This window comes from Alligator sinensis, unplaced genomic scaffold (genome assembly GCF_000455745.1).
Source record: "Alligator sinensis unplaced genomic scaffold, ASM45574v1 scaffold366_1, whole genome shotgun sequence".
NCBI lineage: Eukaryota > Metazoa > Chordata > Crocodylia > Alligatoridae > Alligator > Alligator sinensis.
The window spans coordinates 307,775-335,372 of record NW_005841851.1 but is presented as its reverse complement, the minus strand read 5'-3'; the positions used below and the strand labels follow the sequence as shown (position 1 = coordinate 335,372).

Below are 27,598 nucleotides of genomic sequence, written 5' to 3'. Positions count from 1 at the left end.
GCCGTGCCAGCCGCAGGCGGGCTGGGAGCGGCTGCAGTGGGGGGCACCGGCCAAGGGGTGGGTGAGGGGCCACTTTTCCCCATGCTCAGCACCAGCTAGTAACCTGCTCTACTGCAAGCCTTGCAATGGGGCAGGTTACAAGGTGGTGCTGAGTGCGGGAGGGGGCGGGGAGGGAGAAAGCAGCCCCTCTCTGCCCCATGTCCAGCACCCCACGCTGCAGCCACTATCAGCTGGCTTGGGGCTGCCTGTGCCTGCTCTGGACAGCCCCGCACAGGCTCCAAGCACCTGGAGCAGGGAGTACCGGCCATGGGGTGGGCAAGGGGCCGCTTTTCTCCGTGCAGGAAAGGAGCCCAGGAAAAAGCTGAACGCGAGTGGGAAGTGGCCCGCTGTCTGGAGCAGGCACAGGCAGCCCCACGCGGGCTGCAAGCAGCTGCAGCATGGGGCAACGGGTGTGGGCAAGGAGGGGCCACTTCCCCCCCGCCCCCGTGCTCCTTCCCTGCCCGGGGTCCCCGCCCCGCCACTTACGTGAGCTTCCTGCACCGCTGGAGCAGCCAGCGCTCCCAGACCAGAAACCCCAGCTGGGGGGCAAGGCTGGGTGGGCCCCACTGTTGTTGGAGCCCGCTGGGCTTCCCCTGGGTCCTACTGCCCTTGGTTCCTGTCGTTTTTGGCAGGAACCAAGGGCTGAGAAATATTAATTTTCCTAATTTTTTTAGGGGCCCTGTGGGCCGGATAGAATGGCCTTGCGGGCCAGATGCGGCCCGTGGGACGTATTTTGCCCACCCCATCCTAATGCAAGAAGGAGTGCAGTTAGCCTCTTCACATTGTTACTACCTCGTCACGTTGGCAACTCGTATTCATTTTTGCATCGACTGAGACTCCAAGATCCCTTTCCACTGCCATCGTACTCAGAATGGTACTTCCCAGTCTGTAGGTGTATTGGAGGTTCTTTCTCCCCAGGTGCAGCACTTCGCACTTCTCCTTGTTAAATTGCATCCTATTCTGATCCGTCCATTTCCCCGGTCTATCCAAATCTGCCTGGATTCGCTCCCTGCCTTCCAGTGTGTTTACTGTACCCCATAGTTTGGTTTCATCTGCAAATTTGGACGTAGTGCTTTCAACGCCCTCATCCAAGTCACTGATGAAGATATTGAACAGCACTGGTCCAAGGACAGAGCCCTGGGGGACCCCACTGCCCACAGCCCTCCAGGGAGAAACCGACCCGTCCACCACCGCTCTCTGGGCGCATCCCATAAGCCATGTTTTCACCCACCTTACTGTGAAAAAATCCACATCACAGCTACTTGGTATGCTTGTAAGAATTGGGTGCGACACTGTGTGGAAAGCCTTTTTGAAGTCCAAGTAAATAACATCTATCTCTACCCCTGCATCTAAGTACTTTGTGACCTGGTCATAAAAGAAACCAGGTTAGTCAGGCAGGATCTGCCTGCTATAAACCCATGCTGGTTTCCCCTTAACGTTGTGTTGCCTGCTGGCCCCCCACAAATGTGATCCTTTATGGTTTTTTTTCTAACGTCTTGCCAAGAATAGATGTGAGGCTAACCAGACGATAATTACCCAGGTCCTCCTTCCTCCCCTTTTTGAAAATCGGGACCACACTGGCCCTTTTCCAGTCTTCTGGGACCAGTCCTGAGTGCCATGAGCACTCGAACAATTGCGCCAGTGGTTTCACTATGACGTCGGCCAATTCCTTTAGTACCCTTGGGTGAAGATCGTTGGGGCCTGCCAGCTTAAATATGTTCAACCCCTTCACTAGGTCAGCGCTAACCGTAGGTGGATTGGTTTTTCTCTCACACCAGACTGAAGTCTTATTAGGAAACGTGTTTGTATCCATGTCTAGGAACACAGATGCAAAGAAGTCATTTAAAAGCTCCACTTTATCCATCCTGTCTGTTACGAGTTGCCCTAGACTGTTCTGTAGAGTCCCTGTGTTACCCTGCGCCACCTTCTTGCTCCCTATGTACTTAAAGAAGGACTTCTTGTTACTCTTAATCTTTGTTGCCAACTTGAATTCAGTATCTGCTTTGGCCTTCCTCACTGCTTCCCTGCAAGCGTGAGCCAAGCAGGTATACTCTTCCTTGGTGGCCGCCCCGTGCTTCCACAGCCTGTAAGCCTCTCTTTTCCTCCGAAGGCTCTCCTGGATTTCCCTCTTCAGCCAAGAAGGTGTTTTGGCTCTTTTGCCTCCCTTTGTGTGAACTGGGATGGTGCCCCCTCTGTGCCTGCGGGATCAGTCCCTTGAGGAACTCCCACCCTTCTTGGACTCCCAACTCATAGATGTGATTACTCCTCAGTCCCACTCAAACTAATCTCCTGAGCTCATTGAAGTTGGCCTTTGGGAAGTCTAGCACTTTTGCCCTGCTAGTTGTCTTTCCCACTTTTTGCTGGATAGTGAATCCTATCAGCTGATGGTCACTATCCCTTAGGTGACCTTGTACTTGTAGATCCCCACCCAAGTCCTCCCCTGTGACCAGCACCACCTCAATATGGCATTTGCCCATGTGGGACTGCATACCTCCTGTGTTAGGTGCAGGTCCTGTATGCAGGTTAGGAGCCTACGTGAACGGGCAGACCTGGCCGACTGCTCCTCCCAGCAGATGTGCAGGTAATTTAGGTCACCCATGACGACCAGGTCCTTTGAGCGTACTGCCCTTGAGAGATGTTTCGAGACTTCTAGGTCTAATTCCTCCTGGTGTGAGGGTCTGTAGTAGACCCCTACTACCAAATCCCTTTCACCCCTGGATTTTTTCAAATCCTTTCACCTGGATTTGAAACGCAGATTAGTTCAGGGAGGTTCTATGGCCTGTGTCACAGGAGATCAGATTAAATCATCTCAAAGATTGCTTCCGTCCTTAAAAATCTATGAAACTTCTAATTTGATAGCAGCCAATGGAGAATCCGCGGGCTACGTTTCAGGTGTGAAATACATGCATATGCAGTTTGAGATGCATAATTTAAAGTAACATTAAAACTAGGTATCTAGATGGCAAAGTATGTACTTGGGGCTTCCTGGAACTGTGCTGGATGAACCATGGAGCAGGCAAGATTACCGAGGAGGTTCTGCAATTCAATAAATAAGTCACAGACTCGAATATATTACAGTTTCCATGCTAATCTGTGCTTGGAGCAGTTTCTGCCCATAAAAAGCTTTTCTAGGACAGCTAGCTGGGTTGCCAGAAAATAAACCCGGGCAATATGACTAGTGAGGTTTTCCTTGTGTAGTTTTTCCTACTCGCATTTGTGGTAAATATCTGCCAGCCTGTTCGAGGGAGGCTATTTCTTTAACCACAAGGAGTCACTCTACAACCAGGGTGTGTGTAATATCTACTTGCAGCCGGAACCAGTATTTTACAAAGGGGAGTTCATAGTAGCCCCTGCTGAATACAGACATGTTCCAGTCATCAAACTCCAGTGAGCCACTGTTAATAATAAACTTGAAGTTTAAGTTATATCTTGATAGTCTATAGTGCCTTTGGGGATTACAGGCTCTGTCAGAAAGAGAAGCTAATCTGTAACTTTAATCAAGAAGTGCCTTAAAATTGCCATGATATATTAACTCTGAAGATTAAGACTCTTGTTTTGGCTTGGTTCTGCTTATACTTCCGTGGGGGACAAGGGGAAGAAAAATCTGGGCATCTCCTACCTTGCTTTCCAAAAGCTTTCAATTTTTCCAAAAATTTACTAACTGCTTCTATTCTGATTTACATATCTCATGTTATATTTGGAGAAGCTGCACCTCTGCAGCGTCTTTGTATAATATGGGGTGAATCTTGGTCTCCACACAGGAGGTTGTGTTAGTTCCAAGTCTAATTGTACCAAGAAATTCAACAATGCAAAATACAAGTTAGGCTATCGTAACACGTGCCTCAGTGATCTCTTCTGTGTTGCCCTTATTACTTGAGCAGATGCCAAACCAAATACCAAGCAAATCTCATTATTCTGATTTCAGTTACTAATAGCTTTACTCTAAATTCTATAAATGCACACTTAAAATGTAAGCGCAGCAGATAGCTTTAAGAAGGGGTCTCTCCTGGCTCAGGTCTGCTGAATTCTGAAAAATCGGTGTTGAATTTTTCATTTGAGTTCGTTGCAAGAAATAACTTTTTCCATAAAAGTCATGAATATGGAAGACATCTCTAGAAGTGCTGTTTCCCTAACATGGGCCAGTGGTGATGCGTTTCAGGTCCACTTTCTTGCCTGGTAAGAGTTCAGACTCTGGGTTCTGTGCTTAGCCGTGCTACTGACGGCTACGACAATCTGAGCAAGTTGCTTTGTGCTTCAGGCTGCTAGCCTGTAAAATTTTGGGGTTTGTTTTTTCTGCAGGAGTGTTGAGGGAGGCCTAGCTCATATTTGCAAAGCATTTTGATATTGTTTTGAAAGGTGAAGTAGTAGTGAAATAACTGGAGCTACGGTATGAGATGCTTTATTCTACCAGGAATGGCAATATGACAACTTTAGACTTTTCTGTATACCGGTCATCCACGAGACTACAGTTTTGCACTTCATTTTCTCCACCATCAGTATGTTAGTAAGGGGGAAGTATGTGGCTATTTCATAAAAATAGCCTCAAATGCTGCAACGACAATGCTAGGTGCTGTTCAGGTCATAGTGGTTTTTATAAGTTTAAAGTTACTGGAACGCAGGCCTTTGACCAGTTCAAAGCACTTGAACACTTTTCTCTGTGAGCTCAGAAGTAGGGAAGATGTGAGAAGCAATTTCTACCCTTTGTACATGTGTTGGGGAGTTCTTCCTGTTCAGTTAACTGTTTTGATCTGTTCCACATTAGCCCTGCTTCCTCGATCGCAGAAGAGCTATAGCATCTCAGGCCACTGAACATTTCTTGTCTGAATTTGCAAATTGAAGGCTCCTTCTAAATCTCTCTAATTCAGTGCTACGTGGTGGAGCTTGAAAACAGGCTTTGTAGGTAGTAAGCATGGTACCTGCATTTCACTGCTAAGACCTTGGTGACTCTAGCGCTGTTGTTCCTATAGCAACAGGCTACGATGTCGTGCTGGTTCTTGAAGAAAGCTGCTCCCTTGGGGAGGACAGAGCTGAGAAGCAAGCACACCGTGGCTGGGGTAGGGGCTAGAGGCGTTATCTGGATGTTGGGTGTATTAAAAATAAACCCGTCCTGCCTGTAGAGAGAAGTGCCCTGCGATTGGCATAACGGTTCGTTCAGTAACCTTCTCGTTTTCTACGCGCAGCACTTCTCTGTGTTCCTCTTATCACACGTGTGTTGCCTTTCCGAGGTGCCAAACTGTTAGATATTTGGAAGAAAGTATAAATGTTTATAAATGGCAGGTGTTTGCACATAAATGGGATGGGATGGGGAGGAGAGAAGTTGTGCGCCAAGGAGACAATTTTTGTCTTTTACTTTAATTTTCAGTTCAGCACCCTCTAGGCAATATGTTTGATGTTTTATTTATTTTTTCTAAAAATGTGGTTAGATTATTTTGCAGGTAAATGCAAACAATTCAGGACAAAATGATCAGTTTTGTGAGTGGAAGGACCTCTGAGATAGCAGCCTAGTAGATGTTAAATGTAACAACGCTTCCCTTTACATGGGTTTAGGATTTTGTTTTAACCAAGGCTCCATATTTCTAGCTTAATCATGCTATGGCTGAACAATGTTTGGCTTTGGTATTGATGAGGCTGAATCATATTCGGTAACACATGCTGTAGAGTGTGATCGACGCCTCCTGACTGTCAGCAGCCAAATCATATTTGCTGCAACTTCCCGACTGTCCTAACTGGCTACCCGTGCCATTGTAAAATACCTTCTCCTTTGCTCTTCAGTTGTACTGTAAAGCTCAGGGTAAGCCTCAGGTACACCATTGAAAAGTGACGCTTCCCATGCCAAATGACAGATCTCGTAGCAGTGGAAGCCTTGTTACAATGACTGTTTTCCAAAACTCTGAGTCCAGCTGTGATTAGCAGATGTATCTGCTGTGCAATGCAGCACTCAGTGGCTTTTTGAAGCCTTTTCTGCTGTTCTGCTTCATTCACCAATTTCTTGACCTTCAAGTCATCTTAGCTTCCTAGGAAGGCAAAACACGATGTGTTCCAAAGCAGCAAATTGCATGACTCTATGAGTTAACTGAGGTGGTCTGAGCAGACCTGTTTCCATTTTAAATTAAGCAAGCATCAGCTAAAGTTTCCAAGTGCTGACAAAAAATGACTGGCCAGCAATGTGCAGATTTTTTCTTCTCTGCCACCGAAACTGGACTGTTTAAGAAACCCCTCTTTTGTCATCTATTTTTTTCCTTCTCGAGTGCATCACTCTTGCACAGTAAAGACTGACAGTGTTAATTTAAGGTAAGTGTGAAACTGCAAATTGTCCTGACTGTGGTATCACATCACATGTGGACTTGAAGCGCAAATCATTGTGGTGCCAGCGCTCTTTTTCCTGCCACAAGCCATCAGTAGAGAGAGAATGACAAGCTGTGGTCTCCTGTCACTAATGTAGGCGGGGAGGCAAGAGCATCCATGATAACGCATGCATGCAATGACAGCAATCTTACCAGTCACTGAGGGTATCGTTGAGTGTTCAACTTAAGAATTACATACAGAAAACTAGAGCTGTTGGTTCCAAAATTATACCTTTTATTAGACCAACTGGGAAATCACAAGAAAATTATCCTTCTGCAGGCTTTTGGGATCAAAGTCCCTTCGTCTGGCTCTGGGGAAAGAATAGATGGTACAGGATGGTAAAAAATCCCCAACTTAAGAATTGGCATTTTAACACTGTTTCAGCAACCCAGTTGGAAAGTTAAGAAGAAGATTACACAATGGTTTAAACTGTTTAGGAGTGATCTTTAATTGCTTAGGCCTATTGATTCGGGTGTATAAATATAAAAATATGTGAGGATTGGGAAGAGTCTGTGCCCACCTAGGTACTCTGTGGGCGAAGGCCCAGTCTTTCTGGCTGGGTGACAGAGTGCCATGGACCTGTAAAGAAGAGCTTCTGTTTGAAAGGAGGAGTGATTGCCTAGGGACTGAAGTGTCCTGGAGAGAGGGATTGCATGTCTAGGAAATAGAGGGTCAGGTACACATGTGCATCTTTTGATTGTTTTGTACCTTAATTAGCGGAAGTGTAAATACCTCGTTAAGGTGGTGTTCACAGTAAGCATGCTTTAAGACCCTATTGACTGGATCACAGGCTTTTGGCAAAGGTCCAGTTTAACTTTCTAACCTGCGCCGTTTTTTGTGTTTGGTTTTTTTCTCAATTGTATCCCCTCACTTCAATGAACACATCCGTTGTGGAAGCCAAGTTAGGCTGTGGCTGAGGTCCCATTCATCAGGACTAATCCCTGCTTCCCCTTTGCCAGATGGAAGCCCCTGCTCCCATTCTCTGGAAATATCTGTAGCAGTACACGAGCACAGACTTCTCTGTAACTGCTTAATTAGCAAGCTTGCTGTCGTGTGGGTTTCTTTTAGCGCTGGGTAGCTGGGGTCATTGAAAGTGACTTCTGCAAACATTGTGCTCTGTTGATTGTGGGTGCGGTATGGGTTTTTTCTGAGTTGTTTTCCTGCCCAGATTTTCTGTTGCAAATATCTTCAGACACTGTAATGCTTCCTAAGTGGATTTTGGACGGCGAAAGAAATGACAGGATCCACTCCAACTGAGTACATGGCAACCCTTCCTATTGAGGAAAGACAGTGTGCTGTTTTTCAGCAAAGTAGTCTTCATTTCTCAATTCTCTCTCCAAAAGCTCTAAGTTCAGGTAACGAGTATGTTACGCTTGATGAGAACAATACAAAGTAGGCTTGAGAGAGTTATCTAGATGCTGTGCGCACTGTTACATCCGCACCCAAAACTGAGGACAGTCCACTCCAAAATCACGTTTGTGACAACGTGAGACAAATGGAAGGACCCTGAAAGCGGCTGGCGATTCTGATCCTTCTCTTCTCTCTCTCTCTCTCATTTAGGCTGCTTGTTCCAGCTCTGCCATAGACAGCTTCTTCCTAGTGACACAAAGTTATTTATTGTCTTTGCTTCACTTCTCGAAGCAGAAAATGGAGATAGTTGTCCATCTTTTTGATCATTCTCGATTTGGAAGTGGAGGTTTACACCAATTTTTAACTGACTCTCTTGAATGCAACAGCACTTTCCAAAATTGTAACCTGAAAAAGTGGAATAAGTAACTAGGAAAATGTACTTTTTAAGCTTTATTTTAAATTGAGAATGAGTCAGCAGAGCAAGCTAGTTCTCTTCGGATACAGTGACATGGGTAGAAGTACTTTCTTTTCCAATCATTGTAGTGCTCAATCGTAGAAACTAGCCAAATAGGAAAGAGCCCAGATAATAGTACTGCATTTCCTTTGTCCTCAAAAATCAGTTAGTAAAGGAAGCTATTGGATTAGTCTGGCACAATTTGCCTTTGGAAACCCATGTTGCATTTTATCGTGTTTTTCTACCTACTGTCAAGTCTTTACCTTCATAGATTTCCATCAAAATCTGTTCTGAACCTTTGCAAGATTACTCAGGTCAGGCTAATAGATCTTGTGGTTGTTTGGATCACATTTTTTCCCACTTTTGAAATACAGGCTCTACATTTGCTATTCTTCAGTCACCAGGTAACACCCTCATGTGATTAGTTTATCCTCCTCCGCATGTTCCTGTTCCCTCAGAATTCAGGAATGGAGATTAGCCAGGAAACGCTCCCCCCTCCTGTGAATTGTGTGCACCGAGCTATCACAATGAGCCATGTGGAACTGGCTCAGTTGTAATTAGTACCGAAAAACAGTGGAGTAATGAAAAAGATGCTCTGATTTCCTGCATCTAATTACCAAGAGCAAAGCTTTCACATTTAACAGAAGTACAAACCCAATTACTCTAAAACAATACTATTTTCAAGTTCTGAAGTCAAGTTCTCAGGAGGTAGGTAAATGTTAAAGTGAAGGTTGCCTGTGATTAGACCCTCTTACATGTACCTGTGCCCAAAAGCACGCATGCACACACACACATACACATACACACGTGTGTATATTTATGTGAAGGTCTTTAATTTCTTGAGCGCACATTATTTTTCCATAGGACTTCATCATTCAGTGCATAGAATGGGCAAAATGCAATGGGCATTTATTCAGTAGCTTTTCTTCTCAGTGTGCAACCTTGTGACTTCTTTACTGTGTACAGTTCAGTCTCTGCTCTGAAGGTAGATTTTCCTCTTGCGTGATCCTCCTCCCTATTGAATCAGTGTTCTGCCCCAACAATTCATGTATTTTCATAACAGTGTGGGAATCCTTGTCCAGCCATTCTCAGTTTCCACTTCAACACCCTGATCTCCAGTCCTGGTAATCTTGCTTCCCTTGGCTTCTTGGCCTAACCAATTCTAGCTCTCCTTCCAGATCCTGGTTCTTTGGCAAAACTCTCACTCCCTGTCTCATGTAGCCCTTCGTCCAAATCTAGTCTTAAGCCTCACCCCCTGGATTCCCCTGGTACCTTGTCCCAGTATATTCTCTGAGCTCTTCCCTGCAGTGTCCTAAGTCTGGCACTTGTCCTCCCTGCATTCGAATCAGACTGCTTCCTCTTCTGCATTCGTTGAGTGCTAAGAGGCTAGTCATGGAGAGTACAAGAGGCAGGTCCCTAGTCCTGGTCTGCACTAGGTATCAGACCCAAGTATTGCTTTGCTCCTCTCGCTCTGAGATGGGGACAAGTGGGTTCAGTCATCACTCTGGGGGGGTGATGTCTTGTGTAGTCTGGTCCACACTAGTAGGTGAGCCTCAAGCTCACTCAGTGAAGATGCTGTTTAATTTTAGCAGCTTCTCTTGAGCACATGCCAATTGTACATTTCAGAGGCTGATACTTACCCAAATTTGGGTGATTTTTCATGGGTATAGCAAAAGACAAGCTCTTGCTGTACTTTCTTTCCAAATTTCCTCCTCTAGGAGAGAGGAGCACTGACACTTTCTAAAGGAAAAGTTGCCACCAGTTTAACACAGACATTGTTTTACTCTAGTCTTGTTTCTGTTCTTGTTCTGGGAAATTCCCATTGCTATTTTTGTGGGAGATAGGGGGCAAACAAAGAAAATAAAGGTAGGCCATGACAGGGGGAAAAAAGAATCTCAAAAGGTTAAAAGTCTGGCAGTGCTCTATAAGTAACTGTACACAGGTCTTAAGATGGAAAATGTTGGGTAACTTTCTTGGCTGGACTGGTAACCTGCTTTTCAAGTGTATTGATAGTGTCATGATCGATGAGACATTGTTGGTACTTTGTAAAGTGCTTTGGAAGCCTTTAGATAAGACAAAGTGCTTGTTGTCATCTTTGGGGAAACTGAAGCACAGAGGTGGAGAAACTAGGCCAATAGTCAGGTCAGTGGTATCCTTCTCTCTTGAATTGCAGGCCCTTGCAGTAAGCGCTGACATGCTGCCTTCGGACACAAGAATATAAGCTTCATCAAAATTACTGGGTACTCAGGGATTTTTGACACCACTGCAAGAGGTATTCTTTTGTTAAAAGAACTTAGCTTATAATTTTCTCAGTACCTGATTTTTCCCATTTATTCCAATGATGAACTACATTTCCTGCGCCCAGTCTCCATTCCAGTGTAATGGCAGGTTGACAAAAGCTCACATTTAAAGATGCTGAAGTTTGCCAGATGGTTCCAAATAACATTTTGAATATTTGTGTGGTTTTTTTTTGTTTTTTTTTTACAGTAGCTGTTTGGAACAAGAACTGGCAAATTCTGAACATGCTATTCAGAGAGATCTGTTTTGACTGAGGAAGCAAAAATCATCTGCAAAACTCCCAGCATCCTCTGCATAGCTGGAGCTATTTATTGCTTCTGTCATGCTTTGCAGACTGCTGTACCTTGGCCACAGTAAGCCGTGCATGGACACAGCACAGAAAGCCAGAACAGTTTTGGTTGTAGGCAGAGATATCAGTGGAGGGATTTAGGGGACAGTAGAATTATCTTGAATTAAATCTCTCTTTTTTTTCTTACATAAAACATGCCAGGAGAAATTTTTTTAGCAAGATCTTTAAGAAGGGAGAGGGAAGAGAAACCACCAACATCTGTTAAGTAACCCAGCTCATCTGCTGTGCGTGGTGTGATGTCATCTGTGATTTTGCTGTTGCTAGGAGACCTTTACTTCTCTGGAATTGCATAGCAAGAGCATCTCTAGTTTAAAGAGGGGTGAACAATTAGAGAAATGGCAGAGCTGAGGCATATTGCCTTATCTTGCAACCCATGTCCTACTAAATTGGATACCCCGTGGGGGACTTTGTCATCTTCTGTTTATTAGAACATTTACTAGTCAAATTCTATTCTTTTGGGGAGGCTAACAGTCTTTTAAATTATGTACCTGCCTTTTAAAAAGCAAACCTGGCAGCTCTGTTTAAATTAAGAGACTAGTGCTGTCTTACACACATGTCTTGAGCAGAGGAAGGACAACTTGTCGTTGAGATCAAAAACTGAAAGACTGCAGACTTCCTAATGCACTTCAGCAAAATTAAAAACAAAATTACTGTTCGGCCCTTACTTTTAACTTTAACAAAACCTTGGCTGGGGTGATCTAGTTGGGGACGATCCTGCTTTGAGTAGGGGGTTAGACAAGATGACCTTCTGAGGTCTCTTCCAAGCCTAATTTTCTATGATTCTTGTGCAGTAGTATAAGACATATCATTGAACTTCATAAGAAGCACTTTAGTGTTGGATTACATTATCAGCAGAGATTGCAGTATAGTTTAAGCGGTGACATGGAGTCTGGACTCCACAGTTCTTTCAAATTTAATCACTGCTTTTGTGCATGACAGAAAATTGGGATAAAAATACTTACCCAGTTTTGAGGCACTGGAGTTGGCTTCATGAAGGTAAATCTGCTTTCCATATCTTCATACCAACAGAAAACCAGTTTGAGTACCTGGCTGAAAAAGATCACTTCGGGTACCCCACGTCCAATACTGCAGTTTTCCTAGTTGAAATGCATCCCGGGTGCACTTGTATTCTCATCCCAGGACTTCAGCTAATATCCCTTGTGCATTTTGTCTCTCTAATCCTTTTAAAACTGCTTTTCTTAACACAAAATATTTTTGGAAGCCAGAAATCGGCTTTCGGGGGCTTGATAGCTGTCCTGTCTCCTGACACCAGGATAAAGAACGAATTAAACCAGACTGTTGGAATGTAAAATGTTGCCTGGGAATTAAGTTTCTGCAGCAGGGGTGGGGAGGAGTGGGAGCCGAGACAGAGCTGAATTTCTTAGACATTGCTTGTTTTCTGTCGTATGTATTACCAGCCAAAGCTGCTCAAAGTTGAACTGTCTCGGAGTAGGAGATTCTGATGTGGGATGTGCTTTGTGCAGAGGCCACTCGTGCCATTCTGATGCATACCTTTCTGAAATGCAATGCTTTGGTTTGGATCAATCTTCAGCAGAGGATCATGAGATAAATTAGTACTTTTTTGGAGGGGCGGGGGGGACAGGGAAGCTGGAGGGGGAAATGAGGGGGCAGACGGTCATTAAGATGGTTGAGCTCAAACTCTCTTCCCTGTTGTCTAATCTTTTAGTAGAGGCTTTGAAGGTAACAGTTAGCTCATACATACTTAATTGGTTCATAAAGGCCAGCAAAGATCATATGTGGTATCTGTTATACTTAAATAGTTAGGATCAGCTTAATGGTTGGCCAGATATCAAAAATAGTGTAGATAGAGGATTTCTGGAGTTTACACGTACATAATTAAAAAAAAAATTGTCGTTTTGATAAATGGTGCTACAGGATCCACAGATGAAAGAAAGCTTTTGCTTTCATTTCCTCTCTAGGGCCTGGAAGTTCTGTAACAAGTTAAGAATATTAGTCAGCCCTAAAGCATTTTTAGCTCTTGTCTAGACTGAAGAGATTTCTTTACAACACTGCCTTATGACTCGCCCGTGTTGTCTCTTGTTCCCCCATGTCCTGAAGAGATTTTACTTAAGGGGGTATGCTCCTCTCTGTACATAAAGAAGTCCAGAAAGCTGTCTGATTCCTTAATATCCCAAAAGGAAATGTCCTTTGAAGAATGAAAATGTTCAAAATGAAATATTCTATATGGTACTAGATGGATCATGAATTACATTAAATATTGAATCATTTGGCCCTAGTTGAAAGCCCAACCAAACCAGTAGCATATTAAAAAGGCTGTTCATATCCTAAGTACATGGGGTTCTCAGCCCCCAACTTGTGGACCACATCTAGCCCACCGAGGCATGCGATCGTGCCTGTGGGGCTCCCCAGAGGTCTGAAAATTGGTCAGGGAGGAGTGGTGGCAATTTATGCTGCCACCACTGCCCCACTTCCAAATTTCCAAGCCCCATGGGCTAAATAACATGGCTCTGTGCATGAAATCCTGCCAGCATGCAGGGAGTCAGGGCTGGGGCAGGGGGCCCATATTTGGTGCAGGGCTGAGGCCGTGATGGTGATGTGGTGTGTGGACCGGGGTACAATCCAGCATGCAGAGGGTGGTGGCACCCAGTCTGGTGCATACAGGACTTGATATGGCCCCGCAGACTAATCCTGCACCATGCATCTGGCAAAAGGTTGGGCACCACTGGCCTAAGTATAATGAATGGGATAGGTCCACGTTCAATTTCTAGGAAGCATGATTTTTGGTCGTTATCATATGCAATCGGCCCTTCAGCTGAAAGACTAATAATTAAATGTATCATGGAAATTGAACTACTATTTGGGAAAATTGCATCCTCAACTTCTGTAAGAAGCATGTTGCAAGAGCAGAGGGAGATTCTTACACTCTTGCTACCGACTGCATCTGTTTGGTGGGTTAGAGAGACCTCCAGTTTCAGAGAGACCGTTCTGTGCTACTTCAGGGCCCGGTAATGAACTCGTCTCTTACGGTGCGGAGCAGTCTCCCAGATCAGGACTTTCAAAGCTAACTGTAGAAGATACAGAGGAAGGCACAGTCAAAAGCATAAGCTGTTTCCTGTTTTCTCACCTTACCAGGTGAGATTCCAGTGATGCCTGAATTTTGGATCAGTTTTCCCAAGCACCATTTGCATTGTCAGCGGCTTCTCTTCCATGATAGATCACAGATGTGGTTGAGATCACCCACTGTGGACGCTCATCAGCCTATGTTGGGCTCAGGCCTCAGCCTGTGGAATCTAGCAGAGGCAAGGCATTGTCTCAGGGTGGCATTCCCTGCTGGGAATAGGCCAGCTGCTTGTTCCCAGACAGTGTGCCAACTTCACAGAATCTCTCATGGCTTAAGAACCCTCTCACAGATCCCCAAGGTAGTGGGCATCCCTAGTCATGTTTTATCCTTTCTTGAGCATGCAATAATTGTAACTCATTCCACACGTTTTGGCTAATGGCTTTGAAACTCTCTCTTGCTTTTTAACCTCATGCAGGGAGGAGACACCTGGACATATTTTCCTGCTTAAATTTCCTCATCGCTCTGGACTGGTGCTGAGTTTTCTGGGACGGTCCAGGATCCTTCTGTACAGTTCATTATTTGACATCTGGAACTTGGAGACTTTTCAGCTGAGCTTGCCTGGCTGGTTCTTAAGTAACCCAGCCTTTACTTTTCTCTTCTCCTGCCAAGATTTCTTCCATGACACTGTGAGGCTTCCACCTGTGAATCTCTTTAACCCCCTTCTTTTTCATTTTTGTTCTGCTGGGGAAATTTCCACTTTTGACTTCAGCAGGTCCCTAACGAGAACTTTCGTTCAACTGTCTTTCACTACACAGGCAACCTCCTTAGCATTGAATTTTCAAGTCAAGGCACAGTCACTGAAGTTAAATATTCTCCATTGTTTATAATCTGGGGATATGCTAAAGATCCTGTTAGGCAAAGCAGATGCACGTTGACATTGGAGTGTTTCGTGTTACAGCAACTCTCAGAGTAACAACCATATAGGAATTCTGGTTGATATCATGACATTTTCAAGTCAGACATGGGTTTCTCCAATCGTCACCATATGTTGCCTCCATTTATGTTTCCTAATATAAGTAGTCTCACTCATGGGAAATGAGATATTGACAGCTGCTTATGCAGCAAAATGCGTACTGGCTTTGTTCACTTGGCCAGCAGAAAAAACATCTGCAACCAATCCAGCAGAAAGAGATCTGCAGAATATAAGTCTGGGACCATGCAGTAGAAGAGGAAGGACAGAGAGGCAGTAGATCTGGGCTCTACTCTTTGCCCTGCCACAGTCTGAAGTTTTTAGGTGCAAGACTGACAAAAAGTCACTAACCTTTTCAGTGTTTCAGTTTTGCCATTGTTGAAATAGGGACAATATTTTCCTTCCTTCCACATATGCTGAGGCTTCAACTAATACTTAGAAAGTACTTTGCATTTATTGTATGCAGAAAATCAAAGTTTTATTATAACACATGCTCACATTACATCCCCGGACAATGAAAAGTCTCTAACAGGAATAACAAAAGCGTGAACTCCTACCATGAAGACAACTCTTTTTAAAAATAAAAAAGCACAGGCAGTAAAAAATATTCAAATACCCCTTTAAAGGGAAAGCATGACACAGGTCAGTACATCTGTATTGAACAGTCCTTTTCATACTTTCAGAAGCTTCAGCAAGACCTTTTTGCAGTGCACAAAGCTGAAGGATGATGAGCTCAGCAAAGGAAAGTCTGCAAGTCCCAGTGTTGCCAATTCCTTTTTGGTGGGTTTTTTTTCCTTGAAGCCCCAGTTCTTCAAGGTTTGAAACTGGAGAATCTTAACTTTTAACTAAGCAACACCGTTCCCTGTGGCAAAGCTTTAAAACCTGAAACATAAATATTCCAACACCAGAAGGCAAATGAAAAGAACAAAAAATGTATGTCTTTAAAAATTCTCCTTAATGTGAAGACTTTTGGCCTTCAAAACTCATCCAATTTTATATATATTTTTTGTGCTTAGGGCTGAAAATACTGAAATTGAATCCAACACCTGTTCTTTAAATGAAATAATCTTGGCTCCCATTTCTTATACATGCTTACAGGTGCTGAGGACGTGGTGATGGCATTTTCCAGATCAGAGACAGAAGATAGAAGGCAGTAACTACGGGCATCTGAACAACACAGAGGTGGAGAGGGCAATGAGATTCCCGAAGATAAAGGAGAGAATGGCTGAGCATTATCAAGTTCCTTTGCCCACCCCTAATTTTCCATGGTAGCCCTTCTCCTCCTTTTCCTTATTATTTTGCTTCCCTTTGCCCGACCCTCTGAACATCTCTCACAGCCATCTGTTCTGGTATACTGTTGTTACTCAGCTGGGCTGTGTTCATCAAGGATGAATCAAGAGGTGCATTTACAATTGGCTCAAAGGGACAAGACTGTTTGTGATTGGCTAAAGGAAGACAACTTGTAAACTTGACCAATGGAAACCTTTAATTTTATTTCTGATTTTATTTTATACTTTTACAGAAGTTATTTTCAAGATCTGGTGCTTATTTAGGTCATTGTTTGTGAATTTTAAGGGGGTTTGATTGGCTGCGTAGAACTGGAAACAAATTGTGATTGGCTGATAATGCAAATGCTTTCTCTCGATTGGCTTAAAGGTATTCTGCCGATATCAAAATTTTCATTGCAGAAAGCTGATGTTTTGGTGCATTGGTTATTACTTTACATTTATTGACTTAGGAGGAAAGAGACAAATGTGCTTTGCAATATTTATTATACATGTGCACACACGTGCTTTGCTTTTTTGATTGGCTTAAGAACAGTGTTTTTAATTTTCTGTTGGCTGCAGTGTTTTCCTTGCAATCAGTTTTTCCATATGCATCTGCTCTATGGCCTCTAGCTCTTTTTGGAGCATGCGTCGAAAGCATATTGACTTTAATAAGTCTACCTGTCTCAGCTGGAATGTAGAGAGCTCAGCAGCCCTGCTTCTGCTTCCCTATGGGCTGTGCAATGAACTCCTGCTGACAAACTGGGTATTCAGGTGGCTTTTCCCTTTGCTTCTGACAGAGGAGCAGTAGATAGTTTGCAGGAATTGCAAGAATATGAGATCTATGGCTCTGACATTAATTGCCAAATTTGTATAGAGTTATAAATGAGTTGTTTAAAATAGTACATATAGCTCTGCTTTAACCCTTTAATTGCTGCACAGGATTTGGTTCTCCAGGGAGGGAACATTAACAACCATAAACTTGAATTCATATTGCATGAAAACGTAACAAACTAAGATCTTTATCACCTGCAATATCATATATGCCTCTAATACCTGCAACAATTCAGTTACTGCATTAACGGACCCAATTGTGAGTGTAGAGGTGATGCTTGCAGGTTCACAGACCTTGAGTGAAAGGAGAGGGCCTTAAACAAAAACCTGCCGAGGAATTCTGAAAGGTGCACTGACTCTTCAGGAATCTATACACAGAATATTAAAATCCTGAAGCTCCTAGTGCTGCTGCTTAAAACCCAGCACTTCCTTCTCTATTTATGTGCAGTGAATTTTTACAATACTTATACCCTTTGCTGTGGGTTGCACTGATTTTTAAAATATTTCAAACCCTATTTAAAACAGAAATCCATTCATGTGTTCCTAGTTCCTTTCACACGGTTAACTATTTGGAGTAACAGCTCAGGATCTTGGCTGTGACGACATGACTGTTCTCTGGCAAGAAATGTCAAAGTTGCAGATGCTATTACAAACTTGGCGAATAAGAGAAACCAATGGATTATGTGTGAGAGAAGAGGGGACTCGTAAGCATGGGTGAATTATTTTGAACAAATAAAAGTTATGGGAAAAACTGTAATTCTGTCTGTTAAAATGATCCTTTTGATTCACAGCAGCTTCGTGAAGTTTCACTGTAAAATTTAATCTTGTGCCCCATTTATTTGGGCTGGATGAGATTTCCCTTATTGAAACAATACCAGCGGTGAAACCAATTGATTCTTAAAATTTGAACCATTTGCCTAAGAGGCGTTATACTTTAACTTTAGTGCAAAGGGGCAGCCCTTAAAGGGTTAATTTAAGGGGGTACATGTGTTTCTGGCTGCTAGCTGGAATGAATGGGCTGGATCGTGGTGGCCTGTCATTGTCAAGCTAACATGCATACTCCATGTGTATCTATGGCATTTCTGAGCTGTTATATCTTTTTAAGAAGAAAAGTGAAGTGTTTCTGTGGTTTAATCTTTTGACTAAAAATGTAACTGTTGGGGAAAATACAGTTTTTAATAGCTACTCTTGTTTCTTATTGATTTTTTTTTTTTATACATATAAAAAAATATATATATATTGTGGTTATCTTATTGATTTGTTGTATTGGTAACTCAGCAAATGCAAATTATTCACTTTTTCTTTCAAAAGGTTTCCATGTAAAGACCAAACTTTGAAGGCTTAAGTAATTTGGTTAATAAGAGAAGGACCTCTGAAGTCAAGATGCTGTTAACAGGGTATTGTGGAATTCAGAAATCTCATCAAATGTATTCACTTCAGGTGATTTCTGCTGTCTTTTGCTTTGTATACTGACCCCAAGTAGCCTGACATCCCTCTCTCTCTCTCTTCCTGGTGTTTCTTACGTTAAAATAGGGCCAGAGGGTCGGTGATAAATAATTGATGTGTGCGCTGGGGAGAGAAGAGTAGTTCTCTGGAACAGGCAGTTCAGACAGAAGAAGGTTTCTAAAGTGTTTGTGTTGTCCTCTTCCTCCCCCTGAAAACCTCTTCTAACACCGTGGGGCCTAGAGATGGAACAGTGAAAAGCAGAAGAAACCAGCTTGCAGCAGAGCAAGGTGGGCTGATTTGGTCAGCCTACGTAACGCTTTCTCTAGCTTGGCATTCAGTTTAGTTTTTTACTGGAAACACTTGCTGTGTAGAAGAGTGTAGGGTGTAAAAGAGATAGAGAAGGGTGTAGAAGAGGTCCTTCACTGCTAACACTTGCTGATGAAGATGAGGGTTGTACAGGCTCGAAGCAGGGAGTGCTGCTTTATATTGAAAGACATCATTCAAGTGTAACAGAGGCAAAGCAGGAGTGTCCATCAGACATATCTGAGGCATCCTAGAAGGTGGCAGCAGGGGTCTAGACATCACATTCCCCCTAGTTCAGATCAGAAATCCTTGGGCAATCTCTGAGCAAGGACCTCTTCTATGCCCTCCTGATCCACTTTGGTTTATCCTTGAGAAGCTCATCACGTATCCAGGGGCAGCACCAGCCTCTTCCCGGAGGGGTGGCTGGGGTGGGCTAGACAGAAAATTGCCGGGGGGGCGCTGCACTATACATCTTCTGGCCAAACATACTTATTCAGCTGGACCAGGAGCGCTGCTGCAGGAGGGCGGGCGGTGGCCTGGGTACAAAAGCGGGGGTCTTAGGTGGGGTAAGGTGAATTTTAGGGTGGCTATACCCCCCCCAGCTGCCCCTTGGCGCCTCCCCTGCACGTATCCCAGCCATTCAAGCTTGATTTTACCCAGCTGAGAGGGAAATGAATTGACATGTGCAGTCGGTGGCAGTTCCAGAGTCTGGCTGAGGCTGAAGGACAACCTTTCAGAGAAGCAGGTTCTGCCTTTTCTCTCATTACAGACCTCAGTTGTTGCTTTTTGAATATTTCCAGATTAATCTTCCAGATTTGTCTTTGATCTCTTTAAATGATTGTGGCACCAGGCCCAGCAGAAACTGGCAGTGGTGTGTAACAACCGTCTCTGGAACTGCTGTCTTGTGTGTGTGTGTGTGTGTGTGTGTGTGTGTGTGTGTGAGTGAGATCTAGTATCTGAAATCATACACTTTTTTTCATTCTGGCTTCTACCGCAATTTCACTGGGCGCCTGTAAGCAAATTTATGAAGTACCTCTTCCTCACTTTTATCATCTAAATGGTATATTAAAAACTATCCAGAGATGTTGCAAAGCCCCTCAGATAACACAAGCACCATCTTTAACGCATTTTATGCATTGAATTTATACAACAAACGGAGCGGAAGTCTCTCACTTGATGGCCTATCTCTTTCTTAGCTTCACTTGTTGTGTGAATGTAGTGATTGTAAAACTGGCAAAATATTTACGGCCCTAGAGACCAAATCTCTGTTTATTCTCAGGACAGGATTCTTGATAGCAGCAGTAATTTTTCCCACCACTGTGTCTTAACCCTGACTTGGCGGGATCACTTTTAGGGATGAGCTGGGAATAGAGATTTCATGAACCATTCATTCCTTCGCTTCCCCCAGGACTATTAAGGTTGTTAGTTATCACCAATTGCGGTGGGTACCTTAGCACTGTGGGCACTGGATTGCTGACAAGATAACGATGTAATAACCTTCACATAGTCCACTGAACAGTCATCAGAGTTGACAGCTTTTGGTCAGCACTTACCTGGAACAGACTGGGAAGCAGCTTACAGGTAAAAAGATCCATCTTCCATGTTCAGTGGCAAAGGTCAGCTGTTAGTAAAGAGCCTTGAGGAACCTGTGCTGAAAAGTAGTGTTGTATTGTGTAGTAGTAGTAATAGTAGATGGGCATGGGGACGACTGGAACACCGAAGCGTTGCTAATTCGTGTATGTCACTGACTTCAGGTTGCATTTACATTAGTGCTCGTGGCTAGCCTGGAGACCCACGTGTTCAAACACCCGTATGAAACATGCACCTCTTCTAGAGGCAGTGCTGGAGTTACCAGGGGCTGTGCATGTTTGTGTAAAAATGCGATTTAGGAAGGTGAAAAGAAGAGAGCCGTCAAGCCTTTTCTACTTCTAGCTACGTTGGAGTTGGTGGCTGCTGCTTTGAGAACACTGACAAGCTTTTGACTTTAAGGATGTGAGATTTTTAATCTCTTCTTTTATTGTTTTAAGAAACTGTTTTTGCCTGTTTCTTTCCAGCCTCGCTCCTTCTTCCACAATAATTAGCTTCACCTCCTTTCTTCCACTGATGAGCAGGAAAATGTCTATGAGCTGGGCCTGGCTTAGTTGCTTCAGTAAACCTGTACAATGTGATTACTTAAAGTTGCATCTGAAAGCCATTATAGCAGGTTGAATTTTCTACTTGTGCAAGTAAATAGTCCTAAGTTAAATAAACCAAATGCTTGCCAGGTACATTTCTTCCTTATAGCTTGCCACTCCTCAGAACAAATACAGATTTGATAGATTATTTGTATGCTATGGATTTTGCTGGCCACATGCATCTGTGTAGCCTCTTCAGACTAAATTTCAGGTTGACTTTTAACCTCCTTGTACCTGCCAGTTCTTTGAGTGCTGGACAACATACAGTGACCACTAGGGTCATTCATGTGAATGGAAAGTCACAGTTCTTGGCACGTGGAGATTGTGTAGCTCAAATTAATTTGCTTCACCCCTATTCATAGAATCTCAGAATCATCAAAAATGAGGGTTGGAAGGGACCAACCTCCTGCTCAGAGCAGGACCATCCCCAACTAGATCATTCCAGCCAAGGCTTTGTCTAGTTGGGTCTTAAAAGTCTCCAAGGATGGAAATTTCATCACCTCTCTGGGTAACCTGTCCCAGTGCTTTACTGCCCTCCTCATGAGAAAATTCTTCCCAGTATCTAACCTAAGCTTCCCTTGGTGCCACTGGAGCCCATTGCTTCTTGTTCTGTCATCTGCCACCACTAAGATCAGTCCAGCTCCATCTTCTTTGGACCCACCCTTCAGGGAGCTGAAGGCTGCTATTAAATCCCCTCTCAGTCTTCTCTTCTTCAAACTAAATAAGTCCAGCTTCCTGAGACTTTCCTCATAGGTCATGTGCCCCAGCCCCTGAACCATTTTCATTGCCCTCTGCTGGATTCCAACTATTGATGAGGTTGAAGTCACCAAATTTGACTGATTTGCCTTCAGCTATCCATACAGGTATAAGGGAGAACAGATAGTGCTGTAAGGGTAAGAATACAGCATATGGGCACAAAGGGAAATCAAGGTCCAGATCACCACCTGTGGACTAAATTTCAGTGTAACATTCCAAGAGTAGGAAGCTGCAATAGTTCAGGCCTTGGACTGGCAAACAAGAGAGCTGGGTTCATTTCCAGATCTATGATTGACTTGCCATGTAACTATGGGCAGCTCCTACCTTTGCTCTAAGCCTCAGTTTCCGCTTGTTCCCTGGAGCTCCCCCCTTTTTTTTTTCCCCAGATCCTGAGACAGAAAGATGGTAAGCTTTATACAAGTGCCTGGATGTTCCCATCCATGTTAGTCTTGTTTCTGCTGCTGCTATCACTTGGCATGGGTTTCTTTTTTACCCTACTGTGCCTCTGACATCTCTTTCCTTTTCAGCTGATTTGCTCCAGGCAGAATTTGCACAACATACAATAAAACAAACTGGCTTGTTTCCCATTGCAACCCGTGTGCCTCAGCTTTGTGGATTGCTCTTCTGGGAAAGAGAATCCTCATTTTGTTCTTTAAAGCTTTAGGACCCAGCTGCCTACAAGCTGCATCATGTGTTGGCATGGAACAGTTATATCTGCAAAGCTTTTTGTTGCCTCAGCATTTCCCTATGTTGGATCTCTTGGTTACTAGATGTTAATTGGGCCTGAGAACAGAGACCCATAAAACCTGGAGAATGAGCTTTCCACCTACCTTATTTTTCACTACTTTACTGCTATCTTATTACCCTTTTGCTCCCTTATTCGGGTGTTAAGCCATTCTGGGTGCGGGCTGATGCGCTGTCCTCCTTCTATCATTTTTTTTAACCTTGACCACTTTTGCTGTTCCTTTCTTGGCACTATAAATGCGTCCAAACCCCTCTGGGACTGACACTTCAGCCTGTCTCCTGTACCCTTCATGGGAGCAGCTGGAGGCATTTATCCAGTGCATAGCAGGCATTATCCTTCCACATACTATGCATGTTGGTGCCAGAATGCACCTGAGCTCGACTGGCCCAGGGGAACACAACCTGTTCGCACTGTGCTGGGAACTAAGTTTAAAAAAACTGTTTGCTTAAACAAGATTTAAAAACACTTCCAATTAACCTTGTTATGTACAATGCGGCCGGGCTTGGTCCCTCAGGCCTAACTATGTTCTAACTGAATGGAGGTAAGACTGGTTGTGTCTTATGCCATCCACTCAAACTAGGTTATAAGCCATTTTAAGCATGTTTAAACTTAGCATTATTTCTGGCTCAAGTCTGTAGCGTGGACTAACAACATTGCAACGCAGCTACTTGACTGGGTTTTGAGACATAGGTTCTAACCCAGGTGCAGGCAATTATTTTGGCTGGAGGGCTGCTTAACGAGTTTTGGTAAGCTGTTGAGGGCCGCAAGGGTAGCCCTGCCCCTTGACAGGTGACCTGCCCCCTGGTCGCCATCTTGGGACTAGAAGTCCCACCTCTAGCCCCTGACCTTTACCACCAGAAATCTCTCCCCTTGCCCTGAAACTACTTTTGGGAGGGAGGGTGTTGCCATCTTGAAACCAAACAACACAACAAATCATATACTAAAAAATGAAACATCTGCTATCACTTTAATTTTATCTAGGAATGTTGTCCTGATTTGTGTGGCTGCATAGTGTTTCTAGAGGCAATTGCATAGCTCAAAATACAGTCCTACTCTTGTATATTGTGTGTGGGGGGTAAGGGAGTATAGTTGGGGAGTGGGTGTGGGTATTGTGGGTGGGGGTATGTGGCTGGGTGGGGGCTGTAGGAGGGTGTGGGGTTATGGTGGGTGGGGTGGGAGTGTGTGAGGGTGTGGGTGTGTTTGGGGGAATAGTTGAGGGTGGGGTATGTGGGAGGATATGGGTGCATGTGTGGTGGGGGTGGGTCCTCAGAGTCCCTGGAGTGTGCCAGTCCTTGGAGCTATATATGGTGGCAGTGAGCAGGGCCAGCTCCGCCCAGTCCCATAGCGCGCAGCTCCCCATGTTCCCATCCTGGTTGCAGGTGGTGGCAGCATGTGGGGCCAGCCCTACCAAGCCCGGTGTGATGAAGCCAGTGGTGCAGGTCATGGGGCTCGGCCAGGGTGGCAGGGAGAGGGGCGGAGGCAGCCCAGTTCCATAGCGCAGAGCTCCACGCTGTTCCCCCTGAGCTGCACGTAGCAGATGGGCTGCTGGCTCCAACACGCACAGGTCTCTCCAGAGGTGCATGGCTTGGGTGGACTGCAAGCGAGCTTCATGTGATGGAGCTAGGCAGACCCCGTGCCCAGACTTTGCACTTCTACCACCCTACCCTGGGTCCCCATGGGCCCTGGGCTCCTGCCTGCCACCACTCCCCACCGCTGCCACTTCCCCCACCGTTGCTGCCACCCTTCCCCTGCTGCTTCCCTACTTTCTCTCCCACCCGTCTGCCATTGCTGCCGCCATTTCCCACCTGCTGCTGCCGCTTCCCCCCACCCACCTGCCTGCCACTCCAGCTCTAGCCATCTCTGGCTAGAGCCACGCAGTTCCCAGCTGCATAGCTGGAATTGCACAGCGTGACATGGAAGCAGCCCAGCCCAGCACATGGGCCCTGCAACATCAGCTGATTGCAGCAGTTTCTACCCTCTCCCCGCTCCTGTCTGGACCGCTCTGACTCCATGCTGTGTGGAGTGGCATGGATCTGGCCCAGGTCCTGCAGCGTGGTTTCCCCCCTCCCGCCATCCAGTCTTAAAATTTGAGTTTCCACTCACATGGAGGGGAGTGGGGCTAGGAAACAGCCAAAGGGCCAGTAGGGAGAGCTGGGAGTGTGGTGGGGCCAGGCAGGCCTTGCTGCTCCTCCACTAGGTCCTGCTGCTGGCTCCTCCTGGGTCCTGCTGCCATTGGTGCCTTGTTATCTTTGATAAGCAGCCACAGACAGATAATAATTTTCTAAATTTTTTAGGGGCCCTGCAGGCTGTATATAGAATGGATTGGTGGGCAGGATCTAGCCTGCGGGCCATATTTTGCCTACCTCTGTTCTGACTTCCATTAAACAAACACAGCAGAAATGCTGGTTGCACGCTAATCCCTGGCCCTAGCTAAAATGGGTTTCTATTTTATAGCTAGTGTTCTGCATTCTCAGTTTTTACCAATTTTCACTGATAAATTCCCTGATTTTTTTTTTTTTAAGTCATTCAGTTTTTTCTGATTTACACCCATTTTTCAGTTCAAATCCCTGTTAACCAGCACAAGTGGGGATTGACCCATTCCCCACTCATGCCAGTTAACAGGGATTTGAACTGAAAAACGGGCGGTACTGGTAAAATAAAAGTGCCACTGTTCCGGTTACCTGAGGCACAAGTTTCCAGCCGGACATGAGAGGGAACAATGGCAGCAGCTGCTTGTGGAGCAGGGGGCAGGGGAGGGTGGCTGGGGGCACGGGGCTCCCAGGGAAGAAAGGCAGAGTGCAGCACCATGTGCTTCCTGCTGCTGATCTAGGGGCATGTGTCCCCTGGAAAGAGCCCAGCACAGGGCCCACAGCCCTCCTGGTGGACATGTAGCAGCAAGAGCTGTGCCTCACACCCACTGACAGCTCCACCCGCTTTGCACCTTGCTGCAGCCTTGGGAGCAGCCGATGGGCTGCACTGTGTGTCCCTCCCACCACCTCTTCCCTAGACCCAGCCTTACTCCCTCACTGCTGATTTTTACCCTTATTTAAACTGATTTTTTTTCCTTTTCTTCCTTTTATCCTGATTTCATCCCATTTTTTATGTTTCAAAGATGAACCCCGAAAAATTCCCAGATTTTGGGGTTTTTTTTTAATAAGAGAATGCGGAACACTACTTATAGCATAGTTGAAACTTAGTGTCTTTATTAGTAATCTCAAATAAGTCCAAGTCCAAGGCATTGATTCTGGTGATGCAGCTGATGTGCAAGACAGATGACTGGACCAACCCCAGAGTATTCCCCTTCCAGTCTGGAGGAGACCTGCGTGGTGTTGGACTAGTGTTGGCTGGAATGACCCTACCCACCCTCTGGTGCCCTTTTAATGTCAGGGAGTGCGAGAAGAGGCTATTGCCAAATCAGCCTTTGTGCTGGTTAGTCTGACCTATTTGGGCTCTTTTCAAAATTGCAAGAGGAGTTGGGTCACTGTTGCCTCCCAACCGCAGAAGGACTGATGCATCTGAGAAGCGAGGCACAGACTACCGTAGCTTGGGATCAGAGCTGAGCTATAGGTTGATCATATCTAGTCTGCAAACTTGAATCTTGTTTTAATTGTGTTGATGGGGATGACAGTGTTGTAGTCGGGACCTCTGCCTTCGCAGTGTAGATGGAGCCAATTACTATACAATTATTTGTAACACCGTAGACTCTTACTGGAAGAATTGGTAGAGGTGGTTTTGTAATTTCAGAGGCAGGGCCCAACTCTCCAACACAAGAGCAGCTTTACTGTGAGTTGAAATGCCTTTTTTATATATGCGTTTATGCTAGGAGAAGAGAGGACACATGGAGTCACTTCATGAAATGAAACAGAAACCTGTGTCACTGCTGATCATGCATTGTAATCCATTTTCAGCTTTACTAATGACCTCCTAATTGAGGGCACTATGGAAATTGCCTTGCACATGATTGGAATGGGCAGTTGTAGCCAGACAAGGTTCTTTCTTCCATGCTCCCATGTCTTGCATCTTTCCAAATGCCTGAAGCAGATGGACAGAGAGAAGCTTTGCGTGACTGAGGACCCTGTTTAATGCCTAATTCCCTGCTACAGCGAAGCACTGATGTTTGTTATTGCAAGTCATAAATGCATTACATGTAAGCCAGGCTATGTAATTAGAAGCAAGTGTAAGTCAGAGACCCTAGAAAAGTGGATGAATTTCTGTTGGTGGAAATACAGGAAGGACGCTCTCTCCCTCTCTCACCTTCTCTTAAACCTCTAACCTGGTAGGAAGATTTTAATTAAACTGGACAGAACTAGCAACTTTCTAATAGCTTAGCTTTGATGTTTTTATCACATGTCTAACAGGAATCCTTTAGTATTTCAAGCTACTCTGTTCTCCTGGCTATGCCGTGACCTAAGTTCATAACCTGCTGGGATTGAGGAAAGGCCTAGGCACTATGCTTTTGCCTGTTTTATGTACACAAGCATTTTTATTTGACATTTTAAAGCACAGCTGGAGCTTAATCAGAGCAATGTAGAGATTTACATGAAATGTTTTAATCCCAGTGCAGTTGTCAAGACTAAGGACACATGATCTGGGTATTAAGTTCGTCCCTTCTAGTTTGGCCAAGTGCATGCTGCTAAGATATGGGAAAGGTTCTTTTATCCATGAAAATCAATACCCAAGATGGGCCTTGTATTCTGTTCTGATAGCCAGCAAACTCAGGCATGGTAGAGGCCATGCAGCACAGCTGTGGCCTTCTCTATTGCAAACTCCCCACTTTCAGCTGGTCCAGGTTTATATGTAGGGTTTGCCAGCAAAAGGCTTATGTTTTTACAGCTGCCTGTCTTTGAAAGGTGTTTTGAGTTGTTTCCTATCTGGGCCTAAATAAATCCTGGTGGAGGCAGTTACATTTGCTAGCATCCCTTAGCAGCTGCTAAGAAAGGAGATAGTAGGAAAAAGGGGAAAAGAGACTAAAGTAAGAAAAGCTATTGATTATAAACATGTTCTTTCTATATGATGGGTTACTTGATGCATTAGAGAGATGGTGATTACAGAGCTATCAGAGGGAAAAGAGCTAGGCAGCTTGGGGAGCAGAGATGTCTAAACAAATGACATTAAGCTGCAATACTGTATTCTGTTGTGCATGCCTAATAGACAACATATCTTTCCACCCCTTTCACTGCAAAATGTTTCCCCTCCACCGGTGTGCTTTACTGCTCTATGAAACTTC

General features: G+C 44.6%; 1 protein-coding gene across 1 annotated transcript in view; it reads left to right on the top strand.

The window, feature by feature from the left end:
- Positions 1-18,132, top strand: part of CTNNBIP1 (catenin beta interacting protein 1) — a 32,957-nt gene extending 14,825 nt beyond the window's left edge. The window contains exon 4 of the mRNA XM_006016146.2: positions 15,947-18,132. Within this exon, the coding sequence (XP_006016208.1) occupies positions 15,947-16,005 (59 nt within the window). The 3' untranslated portion in view covers positions 16,006-18,132. The remainder of the gene's footprint in view (positions 1-15,946) is intronic.
- Positions 18,133-27,598: the final 9,466 nt, after the last annotated feature.